The sequence below is a fragment of the Larimichthys crocea genome, chromosome XVII (assembly GCF_000972845.2).
Source record: "Larimichthys crocea isolate SSNF chromosome XVII, L_crocea_2.0, whole genome shotgun sequence".
NCBI classification, from domain to species: Eukaryota; Metazoa; Chordata; class Actinopteri; family Sciaenidae; genus Larimichthys; species Larimichthys crocea.
Genome location: NC_040027.1, coordinates 11,869,954 through 11,889,792, shown reverse-complemented (window position 1 = coordinate 11,889,792; position 19,839 = coordinate 11,869,954). Strand labels below are relative to the sequence as shown.

Here is a 19,839-nt window from a genome sequence, read left to right as displayed (position 1 = left end):
TGCATTCCAGTTTATTTTATATCAAATTTCCCCTTAATCAAACTCTGATGTACAAATTAAAACGGAGTTTTAACATGCGTTACAGAATCCTGCGATGGCAGAAGTGAATTCTCAAAATTGAATGACAGTAAAAACCTGTACAGATGCCGATCCCGAACCCCGCGCGCGCTTCCCCCGTCCCTCCCTGCATCCCAGGGTTAAAAGAAAAAGATTTTTTTTATTTTTTGGGAGTTTTTTCGTCCTTTTTTTTTTTTTAAGTTGTTGTGGTGATGATGTTGTTGTTGCAAGTAGTGGGGGCAAACCTAGGAGACACTCTTGGCTGACTGCGACTCATGTTGGTCATGTATCGCTTGGCACAGACTGCATGCAGCTCCGTCATCAGACGGCGTTAACCGGCCACAGAGACGTGGGGTGGAAAATGTTTGTGACAGTAAGTGCTAATGACCAAATTACACAGCAAACAACACAGGAGGAGGAGGAGGAGGAGGAGGAGGCTGCTTTTTCTTTTCTCTCTCTCTGTCACACAGGAAAAGACAAAACTTCACCACCGCTTACTGCCACACATGCAAACGTGACATCCACATCTAAGTGAAATCAGGGAGAGGAGGAAAATGGGCCGGGTGTCTTCTTCAGGCTTTTTTTTTTTTTTTGAGTGGACTGATCAAACAGAAAAAAAAAAAATAGGTAGGTCCTCACACTGTAAACATTAAACCTGTTAAAGCTGAGATGCTAAGCTACTTTAGGCTTCATGTCATCTTGAGTGGCTTCCTTTAAAACTACCTGGCGTGAATCTACAAAGTGTGTCTGCGTCGAGTGCAGAGTGAAAAGAAGCAGCATTTCTGTTTAACACCGTCACCAAAACCCTGTCCTGTCACCTACACCCTGTTTTATTTAGGGTGCAACATACCCGCCCATCCCCTCCCACACACACACACACACAGAATCAACAACAGTTACATTCCTACAATCCTTTGTCACAGCACACAGAGGACATCTTCCCTGTATTATTTTGGGTCTAATGATGGGTGGCGGTGATGAAGAAGCCCTGTTGCACTCCGTGACTACTAGGCGTGACTACTACTTGACCACAGGAGACACCAGTTGGGTGTCACGTTCAGGGGGGGACAGGTGGAGCAAGATGTTAACCCGCCTCCTCGTTCAGAGAGGTGGGACGGGAGGGGAGATCGGGAGGTTAAGGCACTTCAAGTCTCCCGATGATTTTGGTGGTGGTGGTGGATGTACGCAGTTCTCGTGTAGTACATTTGGGTTTAGCTCCTCTGTGTGTGTGTGTGTGTGTGTGTGTGTGTGTGTGTGTGTGTGTGTGTGTGTGTGTGTGTGTGTGTGTGTGTGTTTCCAAAGGTAGACAAAAGCAAAAAACAAAATAAAAGTCCATTGAAAGAAAAAACAACAACAAATCAAACCTGATAAAGCAGAGGTAACAGTGAGGCGAGGAGGAGTGAGTGACACATTTGCATGTTTTTCACAAGTTCTATCATATTGTATAATTATTTGTGTGTGTGTGTGTGTGTGTGTGTGTGTGTAACCTTGGCACCTAAAAATAAAACATGCTCCTGAGCTCCTCCCTCAGTCGGCACTGACGGCCCACCGCGACTGATCCGTGCGCTTCCAGATCAGCTTTTTTCTTGCATAAGGCTTGAGTCCCTAAACATCCTCTCTCTCTCTCTCTCAGATGAGTCAAAGAAAAGTGGCAAAGAAAAACAAAATAAAAAGACAGCGATGAGAAGAATAAAAATCCAGCACACGAGGCTGACTGACAGCGCGAAGAAGAATCAGAAGAGTGAGAGTGCTGCTCGTGGCACTCTTGTTTCAGATTTGTCCTGTTTCGAGGAAAGCGTCTGCCCTGTGCTGCACCCTCCCCCCTCCCGTGGCTACACTGTAGTGACGCAGGTGTAAAAGGTGAAGTCACAGGTAGAGTGGCTCACCGTGTGTGTCTGTGGAAGTGGCACTGAAAGTTGTTAAAAGCAAAAAAGAAGAGGAGGAACACGAACCGCGAGGAGGCTCTAGAGGAACCGACCGGTGGCTGCTGTACGTCACGATAAGACTGGGCTGGACTATAAAGTGCATACTTAAACCCCACCCGCCTCCCCAAGTGCTCACATGTGTGTGTGTGTGTGTGTGTGTGTGTATGTGTCGGAGGTGTTGCTGTACAGGTGCGCACGTCTGTCTTGATGAGTTCCTCTAGAGCGGCTTTTAACGTGACCTTTCGCGACGTTTGCGTGGCTGCGGAGAAGAGCGCAGGAGACTTTAAAATATTATCTTACACTTGAAATTACATCTATGGAACAAATCTTTACAATATGAATATGTCTATGTAGATACATTGGCAAATATGAGCAGACAATTGTTAAAACACAACCCAAACCCATCCTCCACCTTTTGCTGTCATTCTGAGTGAATGAATGAATAAAAGGATAAACTGAAGTCATCCGTGATTGTGGAAGGTTTCTCTTTTTGTTTTTTTTCTGTTTTTCCTCTTGCACGTCCCACTGTAATCAACTCTGCTGCCCTTAATGATAATGCATCTCCATCATCGCCTTTGGCTGCTCTGAAAGGAAGTAATTTATGATTTATTCATAGCTCCTTCGTTGCCGTAGCGACCGAGAGAATGAGTGTGTCTGATTGGCTTTGTTGTGGAGTCCTAAATGTCCCGGAAAAAACCAAATCAGAGGCAAAAAAGTGCAGCCCTTTCCTTGATGGCTGGCCCCCTCGGAGCCGTGAGCCGCCTCTCCTCTCCTCTCGGAGGGATCCTGCTGGTTCGGGAGGAGCTAGGGGTCAACGTCCTCTAGATCGCTCTTCGAATCGCCGAGCATCATGGGAGACTCCGACCCCTGCGAGACACACAAGGCGCCTTTTTAAAAAAAACGTGAACTGTGAAATATCAAACGTGCCAAGCAGCGACAGTGGGGTTAAAATTTCTATAAAACATCTGTGTGTGTGTGTGTGTGTGTGTGTGTGTCGTATTCACGGCTCTGCCAGAACAGGTCTGACTCTTGCGTTGCGTGGGCTCGCTGTCAGACACAGCGGGACTCGAGAGAAGAATGGAGCAGCTAATAACAAACGTGGGAGGTAACAAACCGCCTTTACAGCTCCTGACACGAAGCGGACGAGATGTTCCGTTTCTGCTCCATTCTTCTCTTTTTTGGCCGGCGTGAGCTGCCGTGAAGCCGTGAGTCATTTAAGAAGCTCGCCGTGCCGAGCGGCCGAGGGCTTTACCTGTCGGAGGCTGCGGTCGGCGTTTTCATTGGCCGGGCTGCCGTCAGAACCGTTACTGCTGCCGGACTGCTCCTTCTCGTTTAACAGCGCCGTGGCGTAGGCCAAGGTGTCCTGCACGGTTAGACAAACACACACACGATGAAACAGAAGTGAGCAGAGTGACTCTGTGTGTGTGTGTGTGTGTGTGTGTGTGTGTGTGGAACTGGAGAGGTCATATCAGTGTTTCTGTCTCAGCGTGTACCTGTGCAGAGATAGTACGCTGGAAGGTTTTATTGGTGGATGTTTCATTGGAGACGTTACTCTGTGGAGTCCAGTAGTGTTCTGTCATCTGAGGGGAGACAGAGAAAGAGATATGGTGAGCATACAGGAAAATTAAAAAGTATATATGTCGTGTTTTTCTCTGGTGCACCAAGATTGTGGAGTAAGTCGACTAATTATGCAAAATAAAAAGTCTGCTGTAACAAAACTGTGAACTCTGACTGAAATCTATTCAGCAGTGAGCTTAAATACACGTGCACTATACTGACTGTAGGTTACGTATAATTAGTTGAGCTAAAACTAATGACTGAACAGTTGAAACTGCTAAAAGTTATGTAGGAATATCTGAAACCGTTGGCATCCAGCTTCTGTTTTATAAATCTGTTCAAATGGACAAAATTCACAAAGTGTAGTTCATCTCTAACACCCTGTGCAGGTTTGTCAGGTAAAAGAGGTTTGATTACAGCTGAGCATCTTTGTTCTCCGTCACCTACCACACTATAAAAACTACTAAACTGAACAGATTTCTCTGCTGTACGGAGCGACGGTATTTTAGAGGCTTGCCTTCTTTTGCAGCCACTGCACCGCCCAGCTCCAGTGACCAGACAAGTCCTTGAAGTAATCCTTGGCTGGAGCACACCTGATGGGAAAAATAATTTTAAAAAAAAGGTTCCCAGTTTCTCTCCCAACAAGTAGTTCCCACAGTGAACTGTACTCCTTCTAAACACTTTGTTGGACTCACTTCTGGGCCAATGTGACCAGGAACTTCACACACTGATAGCAGCGTCTGCTGTCCACGTTGTTGCTCTGGTGCATCAAAGCTGAGAAGAAAAAAAAACAAACACTCAGATTGAAATGCATTTAATACAAACAGACTGTAAACTGAACAACGACACTCAGACGTACCTAAAAGGCCTTTCTCTGACTCGAAGGCATACTTGAGTCTCTGGGCCTGCAGAGGGTCTTCCATTACCTGATGTGAAAGATTGAACCGCTGTTAGTTATCACATCAGAGTGATGAGTATTGAATTCAGATCGATAGGTTGAAGGGTGACAGAGTTAACTGAAGGACTGTCACTCACGAGCAGCTCCTGCAGCATCTGGAAAACGTTCTTCAGTTCATGAGGTGGAGCTGTCTCCAGCTGAGTCTGCGAGACACAAAGAAGATTTTAACGACATTGTCTGAACGTCGGTTTAGTCGCTCTGACGGGTTTATTTATTTATTTTTTACCTTGAGCAGCTGCAGCACACCCAGGGAGAAAGGCTCGTTACAGTACGAACTGTAGGTCACCATCTCTATCAGCAGAGACAGAGGACCTGACAACTCACGCATGGCAAACATCACCTGGTGGACGGACACAAGGACAAAGAGGGTTTGAGCCTTTGGATGGTGACAAAGTTTGACATCCATGTGACTTGTTTGCTTTGCTTGTTACCTCCAGAAGGTAAGGCTGTCCCTCCGGAGTGAAGAGCGAGGCCAGGATGTCTGCGTGGAGGGGGAGGAGCGGGTTGGAGGACGTGACGCCGCTCAGACGCAGTTTAAATCCTCCCGGAGCTACAACAACAACAACAACAACAACAACAACAACAACAACAACAACAGGTGAGAGATGAACGATGAGAACCGGATGGAACAAAAAACATGAACTGTGCCACACTCAGGATTTTTTGGGATCTCACCCTGCGTCCGCTGTGGGCTGAGGTCAGAGTGTAGAGTGATGAGAGCCAGAGTGCTGTGGAGGTGAAGAAACTCTCGAGCCTGAGCCGGACTCCACCGCCGGTTCTGTTGAGATACACGGAGGAAGATTTGAATAAACTACACTGACGAGAAACAAACTATTTATCATCTTTACGTCTTAAAATCACGTTCAAAACTTTCTTAAAACAACAACACTACATTCACATTTTAGGAACTTTGTGGATGCTTTTTTCATAAAGGGACAATGAGCACAAAGGTAGATCATCACTGTGGTGTGAATCGTGGCAGGTTGTACTTTTACACACTGTGTATTATTCAGTTCTACCTGGTTGTTTTGCCTATTGGGTCCCAACAGGAAGATAAGCATCCGGCGATACGCTGAGTGTTTCAACAACAACTGGCAAGGACCGCAACCCTGAGAGCGAAGACAAAGACAAAACAGTGAGTGGAATTCACAAGAGTCTGAATGTAAATTATCTGACAGTGTTTTGTTTTGTTTTTTTGTGTTTTTTTTACCCTCTGAGCGAAGTTGCTGAAGAGGCTGAAGTACTGCGCACAGTTTTTCACATTCTCGGGGACGTCTTTGTCCAGTAAGGAGAGCAGGGCGTCGGTCAGGTTGTCCAATCCCGGGTCTCCAAAGTGGAGCGCGCTCTCTAGAGTCTTTTCAAGGATGGATGCGACCACCACCCTCACCTCTCTTACACTGCACTCCAACAGACAAACCCTGCAGAGGAGAAATATTGATCATCGATGTCAGTGCTGTCGGGAATTGAACCTATGAGGCAAGAATCTGAATTGAACATGTGATAATGAAGCGTAAACATCTTTTTGGCCTTCAGGCACTCTGGATCTCCTCTCTGTGGGAAGGTGTGTGTGTGTGTGTGTGGTATGTAAAGGAGGCCGGGGTGTGATGTTGTCCAAACGTCTGATGTTCAACGACCAATCATGTCTGAGGACCAGCTGATCACCCCATGCTTAAAACGCAGAGTTGTGCAAGACGACGCCTTTCTCGAAAAACATACATGTTTACATTCCATGGCGAGAGTGACCTGCTCTTTCAGCTGATCAGCATCCACTACAGTACTCCTGCAATCAGAGCAGTCATAAGCATGTTGGAGAGCACTCGGGCGGCGTGTTTGCGTGATTAGAACATAGCGCAGAGAACTGAGGGACGCTTACAAAGCTCGAGTGAGTGTGTGCACTCGAGTGAAGCTTCAGAGGCTGCTGCAGCATTAGCGGGGTGGAATTATTTGACCCTGGTCGGAGAGTTCAATGTGCATTGATTAGAATGAAGGAGCGACGCTGCGCGCTGCCAAGTCCGTATCGCATATCACCGGGACAGCTACAAAAATGCTGCAGTGATTAAAGCCGGGCCAAGCTCCCTGCAGACAGGAACTGCATCCAGCTGAAGTCAGAGCTTTTTCCACTAGAAAACCAACAGAGCTGATGTTATATAACGGACTACGATAAATAGCCGTCTCATGTGGTGGCACAGTGTGTGTCTACATTCAGTCGTTCAGCTGACACAAAGGGAAACAGTCGAGGTACAGTGAGACAAGGACATGTTCGTGCAGCAGTAAGTACTGTGACTGTGTAGAGGGGGGAAGATTCATCATGTTCACTTATTAGTAGAGCTTGTGTCTCTGAAGAGCTGGGTCTTTAAAAGGCAGAGAGGGACGCCCCTGATCTGGTATGAGGGGCACGACCGGGAAACAGAGGCAACATGATCAGAGAAGGTTAGTCGGTCATCGATCATGACTCCTAAGTTTCTAAGGGCAAGACATAGGGAGTCGAAGTAGAAGGACAGAGGTTCAGCTGGAGGCGGTGTGTCTTTATCCGTGTAGATATGTCATGTGATCTGTGATTTGTAGGTCAAGCAGCTGGCCAATGAGCACTGACCTGGTGATCTCTCGTCCCTCCGGTCCAACCAAGTACTGCACCATCCACTGACAGGCTTCACAGCTCTTAGAAAGCAACACCTCCACCGTGGCCATCCACTCCTCTGTGTCCACCCTGCAGGAGATCACAGGTGTTAACACTGAGTCTGACACCCTGCTGGGATGTTCATCGTTACTGACTGAGGTGTCGGATGTGTGTGTGGACATACCGGAGCTTCTTTTTGGTGTGCAGGTAGGTGTGAAGGAGAAAGTGAACAGCCAGCTGAAGACTCTCTTTGGCCATGGGTTGGTAGTCTGGATGCTTCAGCTTTGTCTGTAACACACACACAAACACACACACACAAATCTTGTCACTGTGTTTCTTTCCGTGATGAACAGTCGTGTATTTATTTATACTGCAGAAATAAATGATGTGTTCAGGTTCCCTGCTGGTGCCAGTGTGGTGCTTTTCATTACATATAATCCACCCAATCACACTCCCAATGTCTGAATAATCAACATGAAAAAACAGGCAATTATGGTGTGGAGAAAAACATCAGAAAGAAACATTAAAAATGGTTTAAGAAAATCAAAACAGTTCGCTGAATATTAGACGATGAAATGGATCGTCTGAGTTTGAAAAGGTTTCAGTTTGACAGTAGAAGCACGTACTGCATTGACGGAGGCCAGGGAGAGGGCGAAGTTGAAGTAGTCGCTGTTGTAGACGTCTCTGTTCCTCATGAACTTGAGATTCTCGTCTCTGACCATCTACATGAAACACAGACGGAGAGATGATTCTTCCTCCGTTACAGACAGAGAGAAGGTTTCTTCAGTGTGACCTCCATGCTCCTCACAGCTTGTAAAGCTTGATGCCACTTTACCTGATAGATGCTGGCGGGCATCTTCTCCACAAACAGGCCCTTCTTCTCTCCCTTCCGAACCAGGCGGGTGAGGAGGGTGAGGCGATCGTTGTTGGCCCTCGGGGGGCGAGGAGAGGACTGCGGGGAAACGTCAGGAGAGGACGGGGCGGACCTGGGAAACACAGGAGAGATGACGCTCATGATGATGATGATACATTATCAGCAATGGTGAGGAGTATGTGGAGGGTTCACTCACAGTGTAAGGTCTTCAGCCTCCTGCCTCATGATGCTGACTCTGCTTTTCTTGGGCAGGACGGGTGAGTTCTGGTCACTGATCTTCTGATAGAACAACATGTAGGCGTTCCAGTATCTCCTCCGCACGTCAGGGTACGGGTTGGCTGCGCACACACACACACACACACACGACCACAAATGAACTTTCTGCCTCGTCATGAAACACGTCTGAAGGGAATCTTTATGCCTGTCGCTTACATTGGTCGTAAACTTTGGGACGGTACTCTCCACCGAAGCACTCGTACTCCAGAGTTTCGTCGTTCATGTCGAACTCCTCCACCACGTTGTCGTTGAACTTGTACCAGCGTCCGCGGGCGCTGCCACTAAGAGGGAGAAGAGGAATGTCAGATTAGATTCAGGCTGATGTGAGATGTTGGAGAAGACTGCAAAGGTAATCAGAAGGCTGCTTTCTTAAAATGAATTTATTAATAACAGCTACTTCTTCTCTCTTATTCTGTGCTGCTTGACACAGGACTTTAAAAATCGCAGTTTACTCTGCTGGATAAATTTTGCAGTGGCACCAATTTACTACCACAAGCATCTTTTTCTGCATTGCATCAGAAAACAGCAGCACATATGTCTGCGACAAGCTGATAATATCAATTATCAAGACAGAAGAACTCAGCACATGCTTGAATAAACAATAAATCAACATGTACACAATGTTCTGATCTTTCCTCTCACTGGATTTAGACATTTTTGGCTTCGCCTAACAGTTTACAGTCTTACATAACATACTGCAGTGCAGGTTTGCCACCAGAGCATAGTCTCCACCTGTGCACGGCCCAGACTGCCTGCTGACTTGTCTAAAAGATCTAAAACACACAGATTTCTCCCTGACAAAGAAGAAATGACTTCAGAACAGCTCCACAATGTGTCTAATGTCCTTGATCGGCGTCCTGAGAACAAACTTTCTTTGTTGTAATTCTTAAGCGGGGATAGGAACAAGCGGGTAAGTGAGAGGAGAGTGCCAAATATTAACTCCTGTGGTCTCTTTACATTCCACTTTCATTCCTGCCTCCCCGAGCCAGACATCTGGAGATGCTTACAAACTAAAACCGGGACAGCCCACACAAAGTCTGATGCTGCACTCGTGTGCCCCGAGGAGATCTTCTGAAATCTGCCTGGAAAGCTAAAGCAACAGATTAATGTGCTCGACTAATCACTGGTGTGTTTTCATGCAAAGTTGGGAGCTGGAAAAAACAATCAGAGAAGCAGGATGTCGCTCTGGTAAGCACATGAAACCATAAAAGTTTCAAGTTTAACCCTTTAAATGAGAGAAGTGGAGTGTCTCTTACCGTCTATCCTTAATGAAGGAGTAATAGTGTCCGGCATGTGCCTGACCGCTGTGAACAACAACTCCGACGAGTTCATAGTTCTCAGAGATCGTGACTTTCTTCCTCGGCGACCCTCCTGAGGTCCCGTCGCCTCGCCCCTCGCCGCCCTCCGTGCTGCAATCTTGACGAGCCATTCCAGAGACGGTGTACGGCTCCATGTTCAGCACCCAGGGGAACTGTGCGCCAACAACACAGAAACCATTAAATCACATTCACATTTCTGAGATTTGAAGTTGTATCCCAGTGATCTGCGATCGGAAATAGTCCGTACCCGAATCTGTTCGTCGTATTTGATGGAGCGCGCGCTTTCCCAGTCGAAGCCAAAGCGCATGAGGTGAATGCAAAGGACGCTGGGCAGGGATTTGATACACGTCCTCTTCACCGTGGTTCTCTGTGAACACATGTACACATTTGTAAGATCACGTGATGTCAGCATGGTAGAATCAAAAGCGAGCACAAACACTAACATACACACCTTCTCCTTGCATTTCTCACAGTAGTAGGCGTTACTGCCCTCTAGCACCTCTCCTCGGACAAACTGGTCCAAAGAGATCTCTAAACTTTGACAAGACGTCACTCCGAGGTTCAAAGCCATGAACGTTTCTTCACGCTCGTACCTGTGTGATTAAAAAAGAAAGAAAAGAAGCTCAAACATCTGCGATGTGTTTAAAAAAAGAAACAAAAGTCTGAGAGAAAATGATTCTGGCTTACCGGTGAGGACAGTCTTTACAAATCTTCTGATCGGAGAAGATTCCCTGAAACGTGTTTTTGAAGATCTGTTCTCGACCCATTTTCTGGTGGAAGAGGAGTTTCATCGTTAATAAGTATCATTAATATGCTTTTTTATTTAAAGATTGATGTGTGCGTGTGTGTGTGCAGCAGTTTTACCTTTAGATGTTCGTCAAGCTGGTCCACCAGGCTGGTGAAGAACTCATAAGCATCCTGCTGTTCTCTTACATACAGCTCCTTGTTCCACATCTTAAAGATCTGCAACAGGACAAATGTTAGTTAGTTAATAAACTGTTTAGGTCACACGACACTGTAGTGATCTGCTCTCACGACCACAGGAGGTTATTATGTTACTAAAGATAAATCTACAGCAAGGAAGAAACTGGATGGGAGTTCAGGGATTTCTTTGATGGTGCTCGGTGTTACTGTTTGGCAACAGGCCAACAGGTAAGCTACTGTTAACTGCAGAGGCAGCAGCAGTAGTGTTGTGATATTTCTCACTTAAACTCTGTAGAAAACAGGATTTGGTACACAATACAGTGTTTGAAAGAGTTCAGGGAGTTCCTTGATTGGTGCAGTTGATCGTAGCGTCATTATAGGTGGAGGTGGCTGATTTTTTGATTAATGCACTTTTTCCCTGATTAAACGTGTTGTTGAGAAATAGACGCAGAAACACCTGAGAGCATTCGTGAATGTCATGACCTTGTAAGCACTAAGGTCGAGTGCATTACAATCACAGTGTCTCTAATTCACAGACAAACTGAACCTTGTGTTACCTTCCAGAAGTTCTCGGGGACGTAGTACTGCAGTTTGCTCTCCATCAGGTGTCCAAACAGAGACTGGACCTGGTAGAAGACGCTCTCTTCTGGCTGATCGGTGTCATCCTCAATGGACAGGAAAGCCTTAAAACCAAAAACATATTGGATTCACTGTGTGAAACTCAAACAGCAGATGCCCTCTGGTGACTACAGAAGGTAAGCAGCACACAGAAAACACGTACCTCTGGCAGGCCGGGTTGCATGTAGAGCTGCTGAAACACAGCGTTCATGTAACATGTGGCTCCGCCGTTCTTTAGCCCGACGAAACCTGAGACCGACCGGCTCTCCACAGGGGGTAGATACTGAGAGAGACTCAGAGAGTTAGTTTCACACACAAAGCAACAAGTATTATTGTAAGAAATGTAATTTAAAAATCAGTCGGCGTCTTACGTCAAACTCCTTGCAGAGGGAAGGATCAGACTGGTGGTGCATTGACATCAGCTCTTTGGTGATGAGCCGGAGGTTTGACAGAGAGCTGTCTGCCAGCATCACCAACACCTCGTAAGCTGCCAGCCTGCTGCTGGCTGTGCTGCACCTGATGACAGATGACAAATTGTTATGTTGGAGGTTTGTCAGCTGCACAAAAAAAACCCAGTCTTTTAAAAATGGAACAGGTGGACAGGATTAGCACGCCGTACTTGGGGTGGAAGTCATGGCTGGGGGCCGGGGAGGGCGTGGGATTTGAACTGTTGATGATGATGCGCGAGGCTCGAAACAGGAAGTCGTCCAAGAGCTGCTGGATCAGAGACGCCCCTGAAGAAGAAAGTTACATATCGTCACGTTACACGAAAGCGTTCTTAACTTGATAAATGAGTGCAGATGTGTGTTTGTTTGCGTGTGCTCACCGAGCTGTTCCTTCTCATTGCCACACAGTGAAAGCAAGGTCTTGATGAGGCGGAGGTGTCCCGCCAGGAGGATGTTGTCCGCCTCACTGGTCTCCATCTCAGAGCTCCAACTGGGCTCAAAGTTGTCGAGCCAGGAGATCTCGTCCTCCAGCATGGTGGCTGCACTCACTTTCACCACCTCCATCTCTGAAGCTGCAGGAGGCGGAGAGAAACACTGATGCTTTAATGGCTGAAACAAGACGCTATACTTTGTATTTAAGTGTCGATAAAAGTGACTGAGAGCTTACTGGTTAGGTCATCCAGAAGCTGACATCTTAGGTCAAAGTACTCAGTGCATTGGGACAGCAACCTGAGGGGAAAAAGCAACATCAATACACATTGAGACCTCTGCTGCAGCTTTCAGTCATCTGTATGTGTGTGTGTGTTTCTTGTTGAATTACCTCTGATTGACCCCCCTCATCACAGACGTGGGACTCCATAGTGGCAGCTGAGCAGTGAGGATGACCGAGAGGAGGAACAGGTTGGGTTTCTGGACATCGGGGAAGGCTGAAGTGTCAGACTGGCTCAGGGTGTAGAGCTGATCGCAAGCGACGCGACGGATCTGACAGAGGAAGAGATTATGAGTGCGCACACTGTAATGTTTGTTCTGTGCATGCGAAAAAGAAGAGGGTGTTGTTTACCTCTCCACTGGGAGATCCCAGAAGAATATCAATGATAAAGTCATTGACGGAGGGAAGATTGTAAAAAGAACCTGGACAGAGAAACCACACGCAGCAATTACACACTAAAGAAAATGTACATATTAATCGTTTATTAATGGAAATATACAGTAATAATCATGCTTGTAGTGTGTTTGTACTCGTGCGTGAGTCTTACATAGCTGCTGGCAGCGTAACTGCAGACATGTAACGAGCAGTGACAGGGCCTCGCGAGCGATGATGGCATCTTTGATCGAGACACTTTGCTGTCTGACACATATCCCCGCGTGCAAAGCTGTTGGCGTGGTCTCGCCCTCACTGCTGGAGCTGCAGTTACTCCCTGCAAACACACACACAGAACAGTTTGTTTTACTTTTGTTTCTTTCTTTTGTTTGCGGACTCGAAAATCCTTCGACCATGAGCTGTTGGCAACAAATCAGGAATGATGTCGGACGGGATAATTATCACACTGTAGGCAGTCAGCATGAAAGTGTGTTTTCTGTGTCACCTGTACTGCTGACTCTGGTGCGCACGCCCTGCGGCAGAAGAGAGCTGTGGGTCTCTCTGATTGGCTGAGGGCTGCCGACCAGATCTAACCGGCCCGCTGCCGCTGCCCAGGTCAGGCGCATGAAACAGGCCACAGTTGAGGTGAAATCGCCAACCTCCATGGTCTAGAAAAGAGAGGAGAGAGGAGGATTACAAAATCAATGTTGGTGCTGATTTATTGGTTTCTGGAAGAGGAAGTGTGTTTGCTCCGAGTACCTGAATAGCTACACGAGCGGCGGGTATGATCTCCTCGACTCTAATGGAGGAGCGCTCGGACAGAGACATCTGTCTGTAGGAGGACTTCTCTGGCGTTCCGCAGAGAGACAACTGTCTCCCGGCCCGTCCCGCGTTACGAAATGGACGAGACGACAGCGCCTCGCCGTCCCTGATGACATCGTCGTCCAGCGCAGCAGGCATGCTCTGACCAACCAGAAGAAACCTGCAAACACGACCAATGGAGTATGAAGTCTAACATGGTATGTGAACCTGAACGTGTGTGAGTGTGTGTTCATTTCATTACCTGGCCAGCTGGAGACAGATGGAGTAGACTCCCTGCCTGGTCTCATAGTCCACCTCTGATGGGATTGAATCTCTCTGCATAACATTCACCACCAGACTGCAGAAGAAACACAGCGAAATGTCAGAACTAAAAATAAAAATACTGTAAGGCATGCTGGATAAAATCATACACTTAATATAAGTGCCAGAATGTGACAGCTCCGTCCTCTCGGTTACCTGAGGCCTCCTGCTTTAAGGAAGTTCTCACAGAAGGACTTGCTGCTGGTTTTGGCCATCTCATCATCCGATGTGGGCATGAGCTTTGAACTCAACACCTAACACCCAGAGAGAGAGAGGAGAGGGAGGAAAACAGATGTCACAATCAGTAACTTTCAACTTTGAGAATAGGAAATATTCGCTGAAAGATGATGTGTCTGAAGGGGTTCACATGCGTGCATACCTCCAGGTTGTACAGCACTCTGAAGGTGGACATGCCCGGGGCCGAGGACCTGAAGAGGGACTCTAAAATGGATGCAGCACTGGGTTGGTGCTGCTGCTTGGAGGACATAGACGGAGAACGAGAGCCTGTACCCTGGAACAGTGTTTTCTACAAGACACAAGAGCAGAGTTTAGAAAATAAAGACTGATGAAGGAGAGGCAGAGAGTTGAGAGCTTCAACGTTCAGCCACTTGAAGAAAACTGATCACGGTCGGACAGTCTGACGTACCTGGTGGCTCCAGACGCTGGATTCTTTGGGAACAAAGTTGTCGAGAGCATCCTGCACCTCTGGATCTGTTGGAATCAGCAGCAGCAGCTTCCTCACACGAAGGGTGATCCTGAAGATTCAAAATAAAATAAAAAAGACAAGAAAAAACAGATTTCAGCTGCCTGCTGTCATGTCATAGTCACTGTGTTACAGTAAAACTTTGATAATTAATGCACTAATTATAATATGAATATGATTACCACCAGGAGAAAATCAAAGACAGATGGCATCACAATGAAACCATAATCTGCTGATCAATATACAGTTCTTTCTTTGTTGCTGTCAACAGGGTGTACCTACCTGGATTCATCCAGGTTAGCCAGCTGGTAAAGCATCTCAAACACATTACACACCAAAGCCATCACCACACCGGGGAGCGACTTCTCCTGGAGGCAGAAAGACACAGACACAGCGTGTCAGAACTGATGTAAGCCTGAGTGTGTTCACAGCTTTGTAAGTGTACAGTCATATCTGATACCTGCTCCAAGGCGTAGGCTGAGTTGAAGACAGCCGAGCTGGAACTGCTGGAGGCGGAGGCCGAGGACTCAGAGCTGCCGGAGGGAGTGCCGGTGCCCGAGCTCTTCACAGTTAGACTCTGCTCATCGCTGAAGCCAAGCTGGGACAGCAGCTTCTGATCCCGATTCATGGTCAACTAAGACATGTTGAAGGAGCAGTGAAGGGACGGAGTGAAAAGAAAAACAGGGATTAGAGGTCGCTTGAGGCTGCGTTTCCTCCCCGCCACACAAAAGGATGCATCGGACCAAACCACCAACAAAGAGGAGGTGGCACCCTGCCTAGACGGATTTACTGTGCATTGATTTGTAGTTTGTAATGTGTGCTGGCTTCAGGGCAAACACATGATTGGGAGAGGAGTAAAAATACTGAGATGAGGGAATGACACGTACAATTATACTGTGAAAACAAAAAGAGGAACAGACGACTTACCACACTGTCATTGGCAAAGATCTGGACATTATCCACCGGACAGCTCAAGTGCTCGGAAATCTTCCACCGGATACTTCCTATTGTCTCATTACTGTGGGTCTGCACAGCACAAACACACACACAAACACAGCGAGGTTATTTTCTCTGTAGATGTAACTCTACCCGACAAAGGGCGCTAGGAAAGGTCTTACAGTACCTCTAAGGTGAAAGTGTCTTTGGTTGACTCGTAGGTGATGTGAAGAGTGACAGGGTGTCCATTGTACGAGGCCCCGTGAGGTAGAATAGTGCGAGGAACTGAGTACATGTCCTACACGGAAACACACACACAAATTTTCAAACAGGAAAAAATCTCAATGATGCTGCTTTCAGGAATCCCCCTTCTTTCGTCCAGGACTCTCGTTTCTGATACATTATTAATATATTATAAAGTGGAGAGGAGTCCTTACCTCTATAGTGATGACGTAGCGTTCAGCCAGTAGCAGCAGTCTTTCGATTATAACCAGCTTAGTTGATCTGAGGGAGGAAAATAAGCAGACGAGTTTCAATAATCCTGATAAAAGTGTGGTTTAGCAGTTAAGTACACTTTTACTCTATGAAGACTAGTTAGTAACACCCAACAGAAGGAACACTGAACATGTTTTAGTAGGTTTAGTAACCATGTTCTTACCCAAACCCCCCTCTGTACCTGGATGGTGATTGTACAGATGTGGCCACAGTCGGCATGGCGGTGGCCGTCAGCATCTTGGTTGCCCTAGTAACAGCATGTGTCAAAGTAGGCCCGCCCAGGGCCGAGCTGGCTGCCTGAGAAAACAGACGTGAAATGTCAGCTGCTGATTTCTGTCAAACGGCACAATCACTCCGGTACCGGTAACGTATTCCGCTCCTTACCTCTAGTCGCTTATAACAATCAGCAATAAACTTCTTGTGCAAAGACACGGAATCCTGAAAGGAAAGAGAAGATTTCAGGTTTTAAAAGTATTTTATCGTTTCTTACAGAGGATTTGTTCTTTTCCTGTTGTCCAACGCCTCAACTTATCACAACAAACTCCTATGAATACACAAAATGATTCAGTATTTATAAGTCCCGCTGTTATTCTCAGATAATGAGGCCACATGATGGCCACAATAATCTCTCACACACACACACACGTATATTGACCTTCTTCATCTTGGGATTGAGGTTGGTGTAGCTATATGTGATAATGAGCTGGATTGCTTCATTGGCGATCTCTTCATCGGGGGTTTCCATGGCGATGCGCCAGATAAAATCCATCCCTGCCAGGTCAAGGCGTTCCACACACTGAAATCAGACCATGCGATGCTTTAAATATAAAGATGTGGTTCACCTTAACAGATATTATCAGTGCATCATTGATTAAAAAATAAATACGGATAAAGAAGTGGACTGACCAGTTGAGTTCCCTGGCGTTTGAGGCGATGGTCACACAGATTAACGTTCTCAAAGAACGTCTTGAACAGATTGAAACCTGAGGGACAGAAAACACGTTAACTGCTGTGTCACATACTTATTCATAAACTAATCCGGAAACACTGCAGCTCCTCGCAGAGTCTCTCACCGTTCATGGTGATCTCATAAGGCTCCAGTTTGAGGATCTTCTCCTTGAAGAGCTGCTGCTGAACGTCACTCTCGAGGTCGTGTTGTCCTTTGGTGAACCACTCAAAACACATCTGCGCACATTGAAAAACATATCACGTTTAATTAGTTCATGAAAATGAATTTTGGATAGTTGAGGCACACCGAGCTATGCGTTCTCCGGGGGCCTCCTTGAAGAGGAGCAGATGTTGCAGACGCTATTCTTAGTTAAAATGTAAACGTGTGCACTGAAATATGCATTGCAACTACGCAGACTGAATACTGGGACAGAGGAGGCATGCTCAGGGTCAGTGCAACAAGTTGAAACAGTCAGATCAACACCAAAACTACACAGTAGTATAGTCAAATAAAAAGGGAATCAAGAAACAGCATGGAGGGACACAAAGTTTAGTGAAAAGACAGATGCTGAAGAGTTCATTAAAACTTTTCAAACCCTCCTCAAACTTTTGTATTGCAAAGTAAATAATGTATGTTTAATGTATGTTTTTGTAGCTGCCTTGAACACGGCTCTAAAAAAAAAACCACAAGGGTGGAGTCGGTTGCAAATATTTGCAGTGCGTTTGTTTCTCCTGAGCAGTCATCCAGAGAAAGGCGCTTCTAATCACAAACAAACGTTCAAGGACGAGGGTTTCATTTGCATAACTGTTTTTTATACCTCACGGTCAAGTTCACAGACATCTGGCCCCGACACCAGGCACTCCCAGAGCTCTTTGGCCCTGTTCCAGACCAGGTAGAGGCTGGCCTCCTGGAGGAAGAAGGCCATGAAGCGCAGGTGGCTGTCCAGATACTGAAGAGAAGATTCCAGAGAGACATGTTTCACATGTTGATATTTAAATTTACGAAGACAAAAACTCGTGAGAGAAGATCTGACATGGACGAACCTCCTGGTAGGTGTATCGTCCGTCTACCAGAGTTGACCCTGAGAGGCCGTTGTTTCCCCCGGCGGTCACAGCCAGTCGATGGCAGCTTACGAGGGATCCCGTGATCAGCTTGACGATCTCAAAGTTCTTCTTCAAGTCCTGGATGATGCTCTGCGGGGGGGAGAGGCGAAGAAAGGTTACCATAGCAACACTGCGGCTGACTGTACAACGTGTCATTTTGGATGATGTGTTTGTCTGTTTGTGTCACCTTGTCTTGTTTCTGATAGGTCTGCTTGATGAAAGAACGGGTGATCTCATGCAGCTGACGGAGAGCAGGAACGACCCACACTGCCTGAGGACTGCTCTGCTGAGAAGCCTGCGGAGACACACACACACACACACACACCAGATAATGATATCCACTGAAGCAGAATGAGCACACACGCACGTGCTATAAAAACAGAGGGCTGTGATGGTCTTTACTAATCAGATTTTGCCATCACAGACCTGCTATTTTTGTAGCTGCGTGAACAGAAAGCAAATCAGAGCCAGGGATGTAAAACAAAACGGCAAAGAGTCAAAAGACTGTTCAAATTTAAAGTTTTAAATGAGTTCTCTTTTTAAAGTCCAAATCAAATATCAAACATGTATTTCTTTTATTTATCCAAGGCTCTGATTGGATCCCTCTTCACGTGAGTAAACGCGTTAGCACTTCCACCAAAGCTGACCATTCATCCAGCAGCTAAAAAAATCACGTTTAATTGAGCCAGCTCTCACCCAGGACAGGATCACCACCGCTGTGTAATCATTAGTCAGTGCCAGAAGCCCTCTTAGTGAGGCAAGCAGAAGATTAACGTCCACCTGGTTAAACTACCTCATGTTACAATCAAGTGTGAAATGATCAACCTGTGACCAATGAAAAAACCCCCTTTGTGGTCAAAGCCCTCCTCCGCGATTGGTTGGCAGGCGTGAAGCAGTGAGATTGGGATACAGATTGGTCAGTGGAGTTTGTGAGTTAAAAGGGGCTTCTTCTCTTACTTTGGCCAAAGAGTTAGCTTTCTTCTTGCCCCAAGTGCCCGTAAGAAATGAGCTTTGAGTGTCGCTGCCTTTACTGTCCTCCTGAGTCTAAAAACATACATTTTAATTTGAGGTGGGACATTTGTACGCACATGTGTGTTTATATACACCCAAAAACACGTGAGGATTAAAGGCTGAGGAGGACATTTTATGTGTGGCTGGTCGAACATCCTGTCACAGTCATAGAAAACACAGATTGTTTAATTATTATCCACCTTTACCGATGATAATTTATAGATACTTTAGTCTATTTTCCTGTAAAGTTATTGAAGTCCATCTAAATATAAAATACACATTAATTCATGGGCTTTTATTTCTTTTACCTTTCATCATTTAAACATCCATTTATATATCAAGACTATCTGGTAACATTATAATGAATTATTACACACTACAGTGTAGCTGTAATCACCTAAAAACACATGTAAGTGTTTATTAATGTACTGTATTTGTCAACAATTAAAACTTAACATTTAACACATTATACATTATTACAACTGTGTTTATATACCAGCCTTACAGATGTCCACAGCTACATTAATAAACACTTATATATGTTAATAACTACATTATAGTGTGTTATAAACTGTTAATGAATGCTATTAGGGAAAGGTTAAAGTAAAAGACTATTTGTTAATAACTTTAAATCAACCAAAGGGAAAGGTTCTACTTTAAAGAGCTGATGCTTTATCACAATGTGTCAAAATCTTGTTTGTGTCCAGGAAATCTGGAGTGTCAGCGTGTTTCTGCTGTGGTCAGAGGGTTTGAATCAAGAGGAACATCAGACCTTTTTCTTTGAAATAAAAACATGAACTCGTGCTAGACGATTGTTGTTCGGCCCCCCGACACTCAGATGGAAGTGGACAAACTGGAGTTGAAGGGT

At 46.0% G+C, this 19,839-nt stretch overlaps 1 protein-coding gene across 3 annotated transcripts in view; it reads right to left on the bottom strand.

The window, feature by feature from the left end:
* usp24 (ubiquitin specific peptidase 24) overlaps window positions 1-19,839 on the bottom strand; it is a 29,677-nt gene continuing 9,838 nt past the window's right edge. The window contains exons 16-67 of one of the 3 annotated variants that reach the window (XM_019277678.2): window positions 18,918-19,004; window positions 18,148-18,255; window positions 17,901-18,050; window positions 17,675-17,806; window positions 16,982-17,093; window positions 16,815-16,891; window positions 16,564-16,704; window positions 16,293-16,346; window positions 16,072-16,205; window positions 15,851-15,917; window positions 15,601-15,711; window positions 15,405-15,503; window positions 14,938-15,111; window positions 14,760-14,845; window positions 14,421-14,529; window positions 14,154-14,300; window positions 13,931-14,028; window positions 13,716-13,811; window positions 13,412-13,634; window positions 13,158-13,320; window positions 12,828-12,989; window positions 12,632-12,702; window positions 12,392-12,552; window positions 12,239-12,300; window positions 11,952-12,143; window positions 11,745-11,859; window positions 11,497-11,641; window positions 11,289-11,408; window positions 11,065-11,190; window positions 10,448-10,546; window positions 10,271-10,353; window positions 10,035-10,176; window positions 9,831-9,950; window positions 9,521-9,735; window positions 8,421-8,545; window positions 8,185-8,326; window positions 7,950-8,100; window positions 7,741-7,836; window positions 7,299-7,402; window positions 7,091-7,204; window positions 5,708-5,915; window positions 5,517-5,606; window positions 5,173-5,275; window positions 4,929-5,047; window positions 4,724-4,837; window positions 4,575-4,640; window positions 4,399-4,465; window positions 4,235-4,313; window positions 4,057-4,132; window positions 3,476-3,562; window positions 3,235-3,345; window positions 1-2,849 (exon numbers count right to left, since the gene is read on the bottom strand). In XM_019277678.2, coding sequence (XP_019133223.2) covers window positions 2,787-2,849; window positions 3,235-3,345; window positions 3,476-3,562; window positions 4,057-4,132; window positions 4,235-4,313; window positions 4,399-4,465; window positions 4,575-4,640; window positions 4,724-4,837; window positions 4,929-5,047; window positions 5,173-5,275; window positions 5,517-5,606; window positions 5,708-5,915; window positions 7,091-7,204; window positions 7,299-7,402; window positions 7,741-7,836; window positions 7,950-8,100; window positions 8,185-8,326; window positions 8,421-8,545; window positions 9,521-9,735; window positions 9,831-9,950; window positions 10,035-10,176; window positions 10,271-10,353; window positions 10,448-10,546; window positions 11,065-11,190; window positions 11,289-11,408; window positions 11,497-11,641; window positions 11,745-11,859; window positions 11,952-12,143; window positions 12,239-12,300; window positions 12,392-12,552; window positions 12,632-12,702; window positions 12,828-12,989; window positions 13,158-13,320; window positions 13,412-13,634; window positions 13,716-13,811; window positions 13,931-14,028; window positions 14,154-14,300; window positions 14,421-14,529; window positions 14,760-14,845; window positions 14,938-15,111; window positions 15,405-15,503; window positions 15,601-15,711; window positions 15,851-15,917; window positions 16,072-16,205; window positions 16,293-16,346; window positions 16,564-16,704; window positions 16,815-16,891; window positions 16,982-17,093; window positions 17,675-17,806; window positions 17,901-18,050; window positions 18,148-18,255; window positions 18,918-19,004 — 6,096 coding nt within the window. In that variant the 3' untranslated portion in view covers window positions 1-2,786. The remainder of the gene's footprint in view (window positions 2,850-3,234; window positions 3,346-3,475; window positions 3,563-4,056; window positions 4,133-4,234; window positions 4,314-4,398; window positions 4,466-4,574; window positions 4,641-4,723; window positions 4,838-4,928; window positions 5,048-5,172; window positions 5,276-5,516; window positions 5,607-5,707; window positions 5,916-7,090; window positions 7,205-7,298; window positions 7,403-7,740; window positions 7,837-7,949; window positions 8,101-8,184; window positions 8,327-8,420; window positions 8,546-9,520; window positions 9,736-9,830; window positions 9,951-10,034; window positions 10,177-10,270; window positions 10,354-10,447; window positions 10,547-11,064; window positions 11,191-11,288; window positions 11,409-11,496; window positions 11,642-11,744; window positions 11,860-11,951; window positions 12,144-12,238; window positions 12,301-12,391; window positions 12,553-12,631; window positions 12,703-12,827; window positions 12,990-13,157; window positions 13,321-13,411; window positions 13,635-13,715; window positions 13,812-13,930; window positions 14,029-14,153; window positions 14,301-14,420; window positions 14,530-14,759; window positions 14,846-14,937; window positions 15,112-15,404; window positions 15,504-15,600; window positions 15,712-15,850; window positions 15,918-16,071; window positions 16,206-16,292; window positions 16,347-16,563; window positions 16,705-16,814; window positions 16,892-16,981; window positions 17,094-17,674; window positions 17,807-17,900; window positions 18,051-18,147; window positions 18,256-18,917; window positions 19,005-19,839) is intronic. The other 2 variants (XM_019277679.2, XM_019277680.2) reach the window with 2 other exon arrangements.